The 15,439-nt window shown below is 39.0% G+C and overlaps 1 protein-coding gene across 3 annotated transcripts in view; it reads left to right on the top strand.

The window, feature by feature from the left end:
• The window catches only part of ESRRG (estrogen related receptor gamma), a 237,842-nt gene that overhangs the window by 166,448 nt on the left and 55,955 nt on the right, over positions 1-15,439 (top strand). For 2 of the 3 annotated variants that reach the window (XM_062211325.1, XM_062211326.1), the window contains 2 exons: positions 104-214; positions 3,733-3,894. In XM_062211325.1, the coding sequence (XP_062067309.1) occupies positions 104-214; positions 3,733-3,894 (273 nt within the window). Of the gene's footprint in view, positions 1-103; positions 215-3,711; positions 3,895-15,439 lie in introns of all 3 variants that reach the window. The other variant, XM_062211327.1, reaches the window with a different exon arrangement.

Raw genomic sequence — 15,439 nt, 5'->3', positions numbered from 1 at the left:
GTTGGTCTCCACAGCACCACTGGGGGATACCATTCATCTGTGTATTTGATTGATCTCAAAGACCACTGCCTGAACACTAAGTCGGTGCCTGTCTTGCCCACAGGGGTGCGTCTTGACAGAGTACGTGGAGGTCGGCAGAAGTACAAGCGCAGAATAGATGCGGAGAACAGCCCCTACCTGAACCCTCAGCTGGTTCAGCCAGCCAAAAAGCCATGTAAGTACAGCTGATGTGTCTGGCTTCTCAGAACACATAACCCTCCCCATTGCCTGTACGTGTATCTGTGTTGGTGTGCCCATCCCGAGTGACTCCCAGGAGACTTCTCATTGAAGGAGGACAGTGGCTCTATTCCCAAGGATTTCCTGTGAGGAGCATCAGCAACTCAGCTCATTGTCTCTCTCTTTTTTTTCCTTGAAAAATGTTTATGATTTTCTTCTGCCTTTTTTCATCTAGTCATTTTGTGGAAGCATAAGAATATTAATGCATAGCTTATATAGTGTGAATTTTACATTTACAGGTTATCTTTATTTGCAGAGGTACATAAAATGGATCATACTGTGATCATTAGTTCATTGGAGCTGTTTTAGATTTCACAAGAAGGTGATTTTTGTAGTTTTCACTAACTAAATGAGTTTGACTGCTCAACCTCCCAATGAAAATACATTAGGAGCCTCATTAATTTGGAGCTATAGAAGGTTAACACACTGGCTCATAATATAGTAAAACAAGAATGGGCCCTCTTAATAACAAGCATAGGTTGGTGGTTCTGTCTCAGATGCTCTTATAGGCATTATGAATTGTTTTTAAAGAGCCCCGGTTTTATGAGGCCAGGTTGCAATTTGAAAGGATGACTGGTACATTGCTAAAATGCAAGTCCCATTCTCTTTGTCATTAACTCAGAAGAGGTGGAATATAGATTGAGGCAATCACTGTGTCCCATTTTCAGAAAAATCTGTTAATAGCAGCAGTGCAACAGAGCTCACATTTTGGGGTATTTATGCAGAGAGATCATACTAGGTGGTGAGAAGTGCCTTTGTGGAAAGAGTTCTCCCATTTAGCTGTCTTTATCAAAGCAGACACAACCAGCCCTCACCAGAGGAGGCTGCGTCTACAGCAGTTCTGGAATAGTCATGAGTGGTCTGGGATCTGCTTTCAAGGGACCAGAAGTGTCCATTTCTAATTCAGATTCTCCAGGAGAGGTCACTGCTGTGCATCACCCATGTGAACATATGGGAATCTGGTAAATAAATCAAACAGATCCTGAACTGTAAATGAAAGGACATTTTAACTATGTCAAAGGAAAAACAACCAGTTTTACATAAAATTAAAGCTTAAGTGAACATATGGCATAGTTTCCTTTTGCCTTTCCAAAAAACATTATGTTGATTATACCTTCAATTGTCCAATCTGGCATCTTCGCTTCAGCCTGCATAAGCGGTTTGGCATTCTGCAAATACAATCTAGGACTGCATTAAGCAGATTTTGCACATTATAATAAAAAAAACTTTCTGATAATACAATAAAATGCAATAAACACTAATGCTTAATTTCATTAGCGGTTTAGTGTTCCTGGATTCAATAATATGCAGACTTCCCATTTCTCATTTATTTTATGTGAACATTGACTGAAGCCACTGATAATTTCTTCTACTGAAAGAAAAATGAGCACCCGCCCATGTGTAAGTCAACTTGATAGAAGGGCATCTATAGTTTTCTGTGTAAACCTGAGACATCGGGAAGTGGCTTGTCAAGTATCTTTAAGAAGATTACAGCAATTTCAGTGAGCTCCATTTGTCTGAGATAAAGAGGACTCCTAATAAATCATTACTCATTATCTAAGGGCCTCTGTGTTAATTTTCCTTAGTCCATCCAATTAGTGTGTTTTTGTAACAAACATTTATAAAACTTAATTTTCAGATCCTGTCAGATAAGTGTCAAGAGACTGTACGTGGGCTTTGCGGGGGAAGTGGCAGGGGAGCTGCCTGCACCCTGCCTGATTGTGAACTGCAAAGGCCCAGGAATGAAAATTGGGTTCTATTGATTCTAATTAGGGAAACATTAAATAAGATTTACTTAGAAACAGTGCCGCTGGCTGTTCCATTTCCTGAATGATGGGAATTTCTAAGCTTCAACCAGATTCCTCTGACCTCTCAAGTCAAGTAGCCATTGACTTGAGTGAAACAGATTGCCTTTTTCTCTTTAAGACAAAAACACTGGAGTCATGATTTCATTTTTTGTGCCTGGGAATCTAGTGATTGCTGACAGGTTTTGTTGCATTGTCAGAGCAATGAGATTTGAACTTTTCTAGTTTAAATAAAAATATAAGGTGTTATATTCTTAGCATATGTAAGAAACAAATGTCATTCTTTGCAGATCCTGCAAATTAAAAAAGAAACTCTATTTTTAATTGCTAGTAGAAAATACGGTATTTTGGAATATTTCCTCCAAAATATGCATATTCAGTTTGATGACTGCATGTCACCGCCAGTGATGTCTGTTGACTATTTGCAATAAATATAATTCATAAGGTAACCATGTAAAGAAAATTTTTTTAAATCATGTCAGAAAAAAATGTCCCTAAATCTTGTTATTTCATGAAAGGAGACTGAAAGAATGCTGTATATAATTGTAAGTAAGTTTTGTGAAGTTCCTTTGGGTTAAAAAAGTTAAAAACTTACAGTGAAAGGCAAATGACCTTGTAAATAGTGGAAATCTTGCTTTGTCCACGAGGATTCCATTTGATTCCCTGGTTTTCTGGAGTAATAGTGCATAGAGCGTTTCAATATGAAAGTTTATTCTGACCCACCTGCATCTCCTCACTTGGAAGAAAGTGTCAACTCTGAAGCTACATGGAGAAATTGAAAACAGGGCCTACAAGAGCAATCATTCCGAGAGCATGGCTTACACCCCATCCATAAACTCTCACATGCCCCTGAGCAGCGAAACGTACTGGGTGTGATGCTTTCCATTTGTCTCTAGTGTTGATTTTATGAAGCATTTTTAAAGCATATATCACAAATTTCAGACAGATAAATCTGAACCAGAGAATGAACTAAGGGCAACAGATGAAAACACAGGATTAAAGAATTAGACACTCAGAAGAGAAAGCAGTGTAACCTTTAGGTAGGAGTGTTTTTATGGAAACTGATATTGGCTATGTTTGGAAGATTGGCTAAGGATGTGGGGAGCAGGAAAGGAGAGAAATTCCTATTGAATGCCTCCCACGGATGTGGAGTTATACAGTCAGTAATTCACCCAGGCAGAAGGGCTCTGACCTTTGCTCTTCTTTAAAGGAATTAAGACAATTAATGACTTTCATGTGCATTATGACTGTGAGCGTTAGTTATTGGCCTCCCGCATAATGGTCTATATTTCAATGGTTCACCGTGGGTTTTTATGTTAAAGCTCTTGTATACTACTTAATCTGCTTCTCCAAATCCCACTTTAAGAATCAAAGAGGAAATGGAGAGAGCATGTAACTTCTTTTATCCATTTGCTATAAAATTTTCACTACAGGACTGATGCTGCATTCTGGCAAAAGCAAGTAGAACAAAGAATAAAAGAATGCATTCCAGTGCTTCATTCCTGGCTTTGTGTTATTTTCAACACTGCTTAAATACCTTAGCTTCATTGTAGGCTATCTGAATTATTTTTTCGGAATACGAAGTACTTTGGGATTATAAGGAGGGATGATGCTACCAGTGATCTTGTAGTCCTCTGGTCTGATCCTGCAGATAACAAGATTGTCTCACATTTGTTGGTGGCTGAACCGGAGAAGATCTATGCCATGCCTGACCCGACCGTCCCCGACAGTGACATCAAAGCCCTCACTACACTGTGTGACTTGGCCGACCGAGAGTTGGTGGTTATCATAGGATGGGCGAAGCATATTCCAGGTACATTTTCTGAAAACAAAAAGCAAAGATTGTAATTAATTTCCTAGGCTATATATGTAGATTTGAGCCAATTCAAATTTTTCTTGTTTTTTTTTTTTTTTTTTTTTAAAGCCCTCACATTTGTTGTTGTTATGCTTAACTCAGAGCTTTGCTGATCCTAAGAGAATCATTAGGCTCTCCATTTTTATACTACCTGGAGCTCCTGTTAATTATTTTCTCATATTTGAAGTTGCTATTGCCAATTTAAGAAACAGGGAACACATCTTTTAAAGTTCTTTATTCTTTTTAAATTCAGACTATTTTTTAAATTTTTCCTAAGGAAATACTTCTGACTTACTCTTAATTTTAAAAAGCGTTTTCATCAGTAGTACTCTAATGTACCTCTCTTACTTTGAGAATCACTCATTTTGTTGTTTATGGTGCCTATTTGGATTGAATTGCTATTCATAGTCATCAGTTCAGCATTAGTTTACAATTAGATGTTTACCATGCATTTATATATAAATTATGAGAATAAATGTTAAGTTGACATGGTAAATTTTATCATATGATAATTTAAAGTGAATGTTTTAAAATATTTTATTAGTTTTCTTTCTTGATCCATCCTATATGCGTGATTACAAGTTTTGAGAATTTTAGTATTCCTTTTGAATTAATTTTTGTTTTTTGGACTTGGATCTTCAACTAATTTAGAAGCAAGTTTTTGAATGATGAGCGATGTTTTTCTGGTACAGTTAACTTATTTCTGTCTCCTTAAACTAGTTTGTCTTTATGCTTTGAATGCTACAGTAATTTCTTTAATCAAATTGATGGAAGTCCCTTTCCCAGCCCACACTGAAACCAATTTATTGGTCATGATACGCCAGCTATGTTGCTAACAGTCGTAACGAACTGTCAGGCGATAGCGCAGTGAAGCTAATTTGAAGTCATTAGGTGTGCAGCGTTGAGGCGACAATTTGTTACAGTGGTTAGGAACACAGCTGACATTTCTGAATGGCTTTGTTCAGTGCAGTCCTCGATGAGGCCAAGCAAATTGTAAACTAATTTAAACATCACTCTGTATTATACCAGCTACTTTGTCTTACACTGTTTGCTAATAAAGCACCCCAAATTAAGTCAAAACTAGTTAAATAGGTGAGCTTGAGTGTATTCTTTAGACAGTGCCTCCACAAAGGTTAAGGTTACTGTGTCTAAAGAAGGCTGAGGATGTGATCGGGTGGCTCATTGATGTTGCATCTGGATTATAACCCCATCTGTAGGATGTTTACAAAAAGAAAAAGGATTTATTAAGACATGTTAAGATGGTAGGAACTGTGACAGTGGAAATATCCAGAATTTGCTTTAGTGATAAATGAAAACTCCTGTGGAAATAAAGTGCTATTGGAAGGTTTTACAACAGAAAGAAACAAAAGTAACCTTGGTTGAAGTGTCCTGTGACACTTCTAGATAATCATACATATATATATATATATATTTATATTAACATGTGAGAATTCAAAAAGTTCATGGAGAAATGGAATTAAAAGATAAGTTGCATTGGTGCAAAGACATCTTGAAGTCCACACATGGTTTTTTCCTAATATGCATTACCCATGAACATTGTGGAGCCCCTGCTTTTGCATGTATCACATAGACACACACACACATATAAAATATTATTGTAACCCAGGCTTTTTCAGCCTCGGCATTATTGATCTTTGGGAGGAAATGTCTTTCTGTGGTGAAGGACTGTCATGTTAATCATAGGAGGTTGAGCAGCATCTTCAGCATTGTTGGCCTCTGCCCACTAGAAGTGGTAGTGCCCTGGAGTTGGGACAAACAGAAATATCTTCACCTATTTCCATGTGTACTAGGTGGGGAAACGTTACGCCAGCTGGTCCTCTCTGCCTCTGCTGCCCAGAGGAGAGCCATTATCCAGCCTGGGGCTGGTAAGCCAGTATTGTGATGTCCTACAGAGCTGCCATAATAAAGACCAATACGTTCAATAGCTCCTTTTGGTCCTTCTGAGAAGAAAAAGTCCAAGATGACTTTGTAGGCCTGATTGTGCATCTAAGCAGCCATGCAAGCTTACGTAGGCCCTTGTCATGGTACAGGGCTCCAGTGGCTCCTGTGAAGGTGGTGACTTCAATAGCTATGAGTCACACCAGGTCCAGCCATGGAGACGGTGGCTGCATGAGTGCGTGGCTCTGATGTTGTTCCCTCTCTGTAGCAAATGTCAGAGGGAGTCGCTGTGGAGTGATGATTCATGGCTCTGATATTCCTGATACCCACAGGGTTTTTAATGATTACACAGAGTATCCTGACTTTTGAGAATGCAATTAACAAAATGAGAACTGACTGGAATTGTTAAAAAAAAAAAGTTTTTAACAATATGGATGCCATACAGTGTATTTTTTTTTTTTTAGATTTATTTACTTATTTGAAAGGCAGAGTGACAGAGAGGGAGTAGGAGAAAGAGAGCAAGCAAGCACTTCCATCTACTGGTTCTCTCCCTAAATGGTAGGAACAGCCAGGGCTGGGCCAGGCTGCTACCAGAGCCAGGAGCTTCATCCTGGTCTCCCACATGGGAGATAGGGGCTCAGGTACTTGGAACATTATCTGCTGCCTTCCCAGGTGCATTTTCTGGGTGGGAAGCAACAGTGGGGAGTCAAACCAGAATTCTGATAGGAGTTGCGAACATCACAAACAGTGGCTTAACCCAGTGCTCAAGAATACTGTCTCCCCATACAGAGTATTGAAGGAGCAGAGGGTGTCCTGATAGCAGCAAATCTACTTATCCTGCATTCAGGGGCACTGAGCTATGTGGAGTACGGGCGAGGGAGGTTAAGAACGAGAACATCACAGTCAAAGTCACATTTCTGCCTTGGTAAAAGTAAAATTGTGCTCTTAATACATAAACCAACCCCGTCACTGGGGCCAGGGCTGGAACTAAAGCCGAATCAAGATCGAAATCTCTCCTGTCTTAGTCTTAACTTCAAAATTGTTTGTTTTTGTAAAACTTACATTAAAAATTAAACCTTTTAAAAAAGGCACTAACATCCAGGTCTTGGTTCTCTTTTTTGCTGTTCTCAGTTTGTGTAATCACCACACACACACACACACAGGAGATAAGATCAGTTGCCTTTCTGCACTGCTGTGAGTGTACTTTTGTCCCCTTGCTTTTGCCACATAAAAAAGTGAAGAATTCAAGAAAAGAAAATATTGAAGAAAAATACATATGGAGTGGGTTTTTTTTATCAGTAAATAGAATTAGTTGACTTACATTAATAAATCATATAAATGGGAAAGTGTGTTGTTATGAAACATGACCACACTTTATCTGTGGAAGAAAAAAGATCACAGGGGCTTTAGAAAATGCTTGACTTTAGTTGGAGGAGCATAAGGGCACAAGAACAGATGATGGTGCCCTAATAGCCCTTTTTAAGAATGACAGGGCCCCGCCATTAGCATCCTTTTATATCCTTGGAAATTGCTCATGCCTCGCTTTTCTGGTTCCTATCTGCCTGACTCTTTTTTATTTCTCTTTCAATTTCGTCCGCGCTCGGATAAGCGCATGCTAACACAATATGATTGAGCTGTAAAATGGAACGCTGTCGCCTCTAATCTCTTTTATGTAGATACGGAGGTACTGCACACTCCACTTCATTCTCTCTACATTGTTGGCCTTTTTTAGAATGGGCTGCCAAGTAATGGAGGCTCCGTCAAATATTAGAGCTAGGTTTCACACGGTGTGATAAGACGATTATCAGCCCAGCAGTCAGATCTATTATTGTTCCTGGGAGTTGATTAAAATATTATTATGTACTGCAACTTTGTTAGCAAAATGTAGAATATGCTTAGTCAGATGGTGCTTAAAAAAGCATAACCTATATTAGCTGACCTATATAAGTGGCTTAAACATATTTATGGATCTTGCCAGACAGCTTACTTTAAAAGAACACAAAGGTATTTGAATAATTAAGTGAGTAGACGTATTTTAAAAAATGTTTTCCTTTTTCAATTCGACAGATTTTCAGGTTGGCTTGTTTATTTTTAACACTGTAAATGAAACAATCACCTATTAAAAAAAGAGTTGGCTCAATTTTGGGAGCCTCTTGGTCCTGTTTTTAAAATCAAAATGTCTAATGTAATAATATCAAACAACAAACCAAAAAAGAACCTATAATTTCTCTTCATATTGAGTGAGGGCAGGAGATACTGAGTTCTAAGGAAACTACACTACAGAAGGTGATATGAGAAACCATCCTTAAGTACTTTTTATTTATGTGAGAAACCGACATCTGAACTCTAGAAACCAGTGTTTTCCATTTGCTCTGAAACATTTTTTGTTGTTAAAATATTGTTAGGAGACTGCATCAAAAGGTATTTGTTGACATGGCTTTGTATACTTTTGTCACCAAAGGTATTTAACACTTTCTGCAATGACAAGAATCTGTAAAGGATATCAGTTTAACTCTTTCTTCATTAGGATCTAAATTTTGTAAAAGAATACTCAAGAATGTTTGAATATGTGCTGCCAAAGATACTGCTTAAAGATATAGTGATTGTTCTAACAGATGGATTATTAATATTGTGTTAGCCTCCAACCTAAGTTATGGAGGTTTAATTTTAAAATACCTATCAAAGGATAAAATATGCATTTTTTAAAAGATTTATTTATTTGAAAGAGTTACAGAGAAGAAGAGGCAGAGGCAGAGAGAGAGAAAGGTCTTTCATCTGCCAGTTTACTCCCAAAATAGGCTGCAATGGTCAGGACTGGACCAGGTCATAGTCTGGAGCCAGGAACTGGGCCAGGGCTGGGCCAGCTCAAAGTTGGCATCCAGGGTCTCCTACATGGGTGCAGGGGCCCAAGGACTTGGGCCATCTTCCACTGCTTTCCCAGCTGCATCAGCAGGGAGCTACATCAGAAGTGGAGCAGCTGGGTCTCAAACCAGCACCCATTTGGGATGCTGACATCACAGGCAGCAAGCTTTACATGCTACACCACAGCACCAGACCCAAAATACCTATCTTTTAATTTTGTAAAAATTGTTATTTGAAAGGGAGAGAGAGAGAGAAAGAGATATCTTCCATGAACTAGTTAACTCCCCAAGTCACTCCAACATCTGGCCCAGACCGAAACTAGGAGCCTGAAATTCAGTCCAGATCTCCTACATGTGTGTCAGGGAGCCATGTTCTTGAGCTATTATCCACTGCCTCCCAGGGTGATATTAATAGGAAACTAGTCAGAAGTGGCGCCAAGATTTGAACCTGAGTACTCTGAAATAGGATGTGGGCATACCAATGAGCATCTTCAGTGCTACACCAATGTCCAGGCATAAAATACCCATCTTAAACTAATAGGACCATTAAGTGATTGGGATGTTTGCAAAAGCACAATGTGGCAGAAAAAATTTCTAGAAGATTATTTCTCTAATAGTAAAGCAAGAGATGGTTTCATGTGTTTGTGTGTGTAACTGTGGTTTGATGTGCAAGAGGGAGGGCGTGACTGACCAAGAGGGACTTGTGCTTTATGTTAGTAGCACCTGGTACTTTCTTGAATCTGAATCTGAACTCTAGATTGAGTTCATGGGTGCTGCCTTTGGCCTGGCTCAGCCCTGGTAATTGTAGGCATGTGGGCAGTGAACCAGCAGATTTTAGCTCTGTCTCTCTGTGTCTCTCTGCCTCTCAAAATAAGCAAACAACAAATAAAAATATTTAAAACCACAAACTTTCTGAACTTTAAAAATTGTAAAGCATTTCAGTATTAATTTTTATTTCCAAGCTACTACATAGGGATTGTCATTTTATTGCAATTAAAACCAAGTGACCCACAAAGTTAATATTCGTAGAAGTCATTTTAAGACATTCAGAACAAACATCAGTTTTAATAGAGAGAGCTTAAAGCTATTTCAGTCAAGAGGATTGCTGTATGGATATTGTCATTATTCTGTCCTGGGTTGCAAGATTGAGAGTCTAAGTAATCTAGCCCATTCTTCCTGACCAAACTTAAAATAGCAGGAAGACAACCAGCTTCTGAAGTCACAAGTGTGACACAGAAACAGGAACAGCAAGTTGAGAAATATGTCGTAAAAAAATACTCCAAAGTGTCACCAAAGGACTCCTTTATTCCCTGCAGCTACCCTTGTTGGAAATGAAAAGGTAGACCTACAAAGTGGTATAGTTTTCAAGGCAGACACCCAGCTCAAAAGACAACTCAGGCCTGCGCCACGGCTTAATAGGCTAATCCTCTGCCTTGCGGCGCTGGCAACTGGGTTCTAGTCCCGGTTGGGGTGCTGGATTCTGTCCCAGTTGCTCGTCTTCCAGTCCAGCTCTCTGCTGTGGCCCGGGAGTGCAGTGGAGGATGGCCCAAGTGCTTGGGCAACTGCACCCGCATGGGAGACCAGGAGAAGCACTTGGCTCCTGACTACGGATCAGCGCACCGGATCAGTGCACCGGCCATTGTGGGGTGAACCAACGGACAAAGAAAGACCTTTCTCTCTGTCTCTCTCTCTCTCTCTCCCACTGTCCACTCTGCCTGTCAAAAAAAAAAAAAAAGACAACCCAAAGGTGTTCAAGAGGCTCATGGAGAACTCTCTCCATGCAGAGCCGCTGTTTGTGACCTGATGCATGGCTCTGTCATCATTACTGCATCACATGACCTCTGCCCCTTACTAGGTGTTACTTCTGTTCATTACTAGGCAACCTCAAAATATATTTACCATCCTTCCATTCATGCCACTGTACACTGCTGATCAAAATGGAACCAGAGTTTTATAACCATCATTCGATTACATTTAAAAATTTCAGTGTTTGCTATGTACCTAACCCTATGATCAGTACCATGAGAAATTTAGAAGTTGTACATGATGTGGTACTTACCTTGAACCATGTATGTATGTCTTCGTAAACACATAGTCGTGCAAAGATGCACAACTGTGTGATAATCTCCTTGTTTTACAGCTTTGTTAGTTCCAGACTTGAATTATTCAGTTTCATTCTGTTTTTATGGGTTTAAGTATAAAAATAAATAATATCTTTAAGTATAATATCTTTAAGTATATAATAATATCTAAGTATAAACATAAATAATATCTAATCTTTACAAAGCACTTACTAAGTGCTTACAAAACACAAAACAAGTGCTTACAAAGCACTTTTTTTAAAAAAAATATTTTTTGTTTGAAAGAGTTACAGAAAGAGAGAGGGGTGGGAGAGAGACAGAGATTTTCCATCCACTGGTTTACTCCCAAGATGGCCACAACTTACAAGGCTGGGCCAGGCTGCAACCAGGGACCAGGACTTTCTTCCAGGTCTCTCACATGGGTGTAAGTGGCCAATCACTTAAGCCACATTCTGCTGCTTTTACTTGACCATTAGCAGGCAGCTGGATCAGAAGTGGAGCTTCAGGAACTTGAACCAGTGCCAATATGCAGGTGGTAGCTTAACCCAGTGTGCCACAATGCTGGCCCCTTACAAAATGCTTTTTAAAAAGTTTATTTATTTATTTGGAAGTCAGAGTTACAGAGAGAAAGGGAGAAAGAAATCTTTCATCTGCTGGTTCACTCCCTGGGTGGCTGAAATGGCTGGGGCTGGACCAGGCCAAAACCAGGAGCCAGGAGTTTTATTGAGGTCTCCCACATGGGTGGCAGGGGCCCAAACATTTGAGCCATCTTCTGCTGCTTTTTCCAGGCCATTAGCAGGGAGCTGGGGAGGAATTGGAGGAGCTAGGACATGAACCAGTGGCCTTATGGGATGCTGGAGTCACAGGTGGCAGCTTTACCTGCTATGCCAAAACACTGTCCCCTACAAGAAACATCCACAAACTTTTACCTGATGTCCATAATTTAGATAGATTTCCTTCCTATGATCTCCACTTTATAGAAAAGCAAACTTGAATTTCAACAACTTAGCCTACTGTTGCTAATGTTACTGAGACCCATCAAATCTCTAACGTTCATGGGTGTTTTACCCCATACCTTCCTTACATGGTTCTTCTACACCTCATTCATTTCCCTGTGTTCTCTGTTATATGTCCCAAATTGTCTACCTGCATTTTTTTTAACAAGTTTAGGCTAGTGTAATATATTTATACTGTCTTTAAAATTTTTATATGGTTATAAAATAAAATGGTTAAAGAAGAGGAGAGTGAATATGAAAGGAATGGTATGTCACATATTTAAATAAGCAAAAATCAAGATATTTGATGGATAAGGTACCCTAGACATCCTTGATTACAAATTTTAGTGAAACAAGTCTATCACTCATGTGAATAGTTGGAAAAGTCCTGAAATGGCTGATGGTGGAGATTGGAGGAGATTGGATGCTCCCCCTTCAGCGACTGTTCAGATTCTCTGGGTTCTGAAGGTACTGAATTTGGTCAAAAGTTAGTGGAGCAGAAATGATTGGTTGTGAAAGGGTTCCAACCATATAAAAATATTGGTTCTACCATTTAACTTTGAATCAGTTCCTGCCTCCCTCTTTCTCTTCTTCCTTGCATAAGCATTTAAACAGCTCTGTGTCTGGTACAATGTGCCAAGGATCCACACCCAAAGATAGCAGAGATTCTGCTTTTCAGACCTGCACAGTGTGTTGGTGACTCAGAAGGTTGAGCTGAGAGCTATAACCAAGTGATGAGGGCTACAATGTGTTCTTCCTTAGAACCACTTGGGAAGGTGGATGGAAGGAACATGATGGGAAGAAAGTGCAGCATGAGGCTGGAGACCCAGGCAAAGACCCGGTCCTGAAAAATCTTGAATTTCATGCATAGGAAAACAACTTTTCTACTAACCGCAGTGTGATGCTATTGACATTTTTAACAGAGTGACCTGATCAGAACTGCATTTTTAAAAGATAAAGATCAGAGCTTTTGTATCAACTTACTTAGAGAAAGATTACCTAATACTTTTGAAACTATTCTATTCTTAAGTGTTTAGGAATTCTATATGTAGTATGTCTTAAAATACATTAATTTCCAGGCAAGTACACGGTAATTGTTAAGCTATCTTGAATGATAAAATGACAGGATGAGTCCAATCATTGAATAAATTATATGTCATGATGCTTCAGAAGCCAGAAATAGCCTGAAACATACCTGAGGAGTGTACAAATATTGACATCCTATGGACTTGGCCCCGATCACGTCTTTCTATTCTGGGATTCTTATTTTTGTTAATGGAGCTGTTACCTCTGACTTTTAAATCCTTCTTAAGGCTACCCAATGAATTAAAGAGAGAAAGCTTTTTGGATCTTGGGAGAAAATTGTTCTATAAAAGCTGGCATAATTAGTATAATTCATATATGCTTAACTTTTTGATTAAAATAGCCTCTTCACTTAGAAAAGAATTTGGAGACGAGTGCGGAACACTGAACGGACTGTTCTGTGTTCCCCTTTGCTCTCTCCTGACCCTCTCTTCAACCCTAATCCCACTCCTCTTCGTGACTGGTTGCATTTTCCCCGATGCGTCCCCCTTTATCTGCCTCAGCCAATCTCCAAATGAATGCATGTCTATCCTGGCCTTGGCTTTGACACTCGGGATATATTGATTAATAGTTGCCCTAAGCTCCTTTTAGCAAATCAAATTTTCACTTTTAGCAAGGATTTCGCCTCTGATTTATTCAGCAAAGTGAAATGCACTAAATTGACTTTGACATTCAGGGAAAATGGCTGAAAAACAGAGAGTGAGGAAAGAGATATAAATTGTATGGCAGCTGGAGACTTCAAGCATCAGAGAAACAGTTTTCTATAGAATTCAGAGTAATTTGAAAGGACTTTTGAAACACACAGAAAAGTGACTTCTTTAAAAAATTTTTGTTTTTAACTGCTGTGATCCCTTTTGAAAAAGGATAAGCTCAGAATTGCTGGGATCATATATTACATTTTTATAGATAAAATAGCTTTATAATCCAGGCATGAGCATATCAAAATTAGTTTATGAAAGCTGAGAAGCAACCTCATTTTACTTTGGAAGTGACATGTTTAAGTTACCTTACACAAAGTGGAATGGGTAACGTAAAGGTGTGATTGTTTTGTAGTTGTTTGTATGTGTGTTATGTGTCAGTGTAATAAATGGGGACTTTCCATCACCGCAGAGAGAATCTGAAACAGTTTGGGATCACAAACCTCAGTCTGGAAAAGCTTGCTAAGGTGGCTCTTCTATATTCTTTTCTCCCCAAGAACGTCTGCCTGGGCTGTGCCCTTTCGTGTGACCGAGTGGGACGGCTTCCTTGTTAGACCAAGGTTCAGTGAATAAGTAACCACTGGTTCAAGATACAAAGTGTGGTTTTGATGTGTAAAGAGAAATGTGCTGGCGTGGATGAAGCAAAGAGGACAGGGAGTTGAACGGTACTCACTGTGGGCACTTGGGAGGAATTAAAGGTGTGAGGACTATCAGGGAAGAATTTTTGATATTGAGATCTAATAGGCTGGTGTATCACCTCTGTTGAGGGATTATCAGAGCATTGCGAGAAGAGGAAAGTGGAAGCTACAGCTGGAGTTTGCTCTTCGTTTACCTCTGTCCAGTAGGAATTTTCCTTGTTAACCAGTCAGTATTTACATGTGGATTGAGGCACTATGCACCCTTTAACTATATCTTCATGGTATTCTCCTAATTTTCAACAAGTGCAACAGGAAAGCTAATGTCAAAAGTGACCTGAGCTGTCTTAATGTTAATGGCATTTTACAAATCAGAGATAATATCATTATAACACCAAACCAGATAAGTCCATAGCGCCATGCACTTATAGTCAAGTTATTTAATATAAATACAAATCATGCAGCATCCTCCCCACTTCAGACCAATTTCCTACCATCATACATGACCTCAATTAGAAGAATTCAATTAAAAAAGCCCACTTAACCTGTCAAAATCATTTTAACTGACAAAACTTTCTAAGCAGTTTGTTGTATGTAACCAGAGATAACAGCTACATCTGTTTATCTATAAATATTCAAGAAGGAAAATTTCATCTTTTCCAAGAAAAAAATACTCTTTATGTTTTTCTCAAGTATTAGCTCACAACTTTTCTTTCGTATTATTTTGTCAGATTATTTTTTCCCTCTAGCAAAAGTGAGAAATGACGTACACAGTATATAAAAGGAAAGGTTTTTTTGTGTGCTGAGGTCTCTTATGGTATAGTTCAATAATATTATTATTATATGAATTTAAAAGTACTAGTGCATTGCAATTTAGTTTAAGAGAAAAATATAATGGTTTGATTCCACCTCTTGGTAATTTTGATAGTTATATTCAGTTCTATTAATCCCCAAATTTTCCCAGTATCCATTATTCACAGAAGCCTGTTCCAATAAGGAAAGTGTATTTCTTTTGTCAGAATGGGTGTGAAGTCCTGACTGTTAATATGATAAATCGACAAGGGGAAAGGACCAGTTTCTTGAACTGGATTAGATTAGACAAGTTGGTACCTGAACATCCGGGTCAGCAGCACCGCCTATCAGTTTCACGGGAATCGTCTGAGCCCAATTAGATACTCTGATTCTAGGGGTGTCTCCAAAGAGCAGCTACCTCCTCTGTCTGAGGGAGGCTTCACACCTGCTTAACCTACA

The sequence above is a fragment of the Lepus europaeus genome, chromosome 14 (assembly GCF_033115175.1).
Source record: "Lepus europaeus isolate LE1 chromosome 14, mLepTim1.pri, whole genome shotgun sequence".
NCBI classification, from domain to species: domain Eukaryota; kingdom Metazoa; phylum Chordata; class Mammalia; order Lagomorpha; family Leporidae; genus Lepus; species Lepus europaeus.
This window is presented reverse-complemented; position numbering and strand designations above follow the sequence as displayed.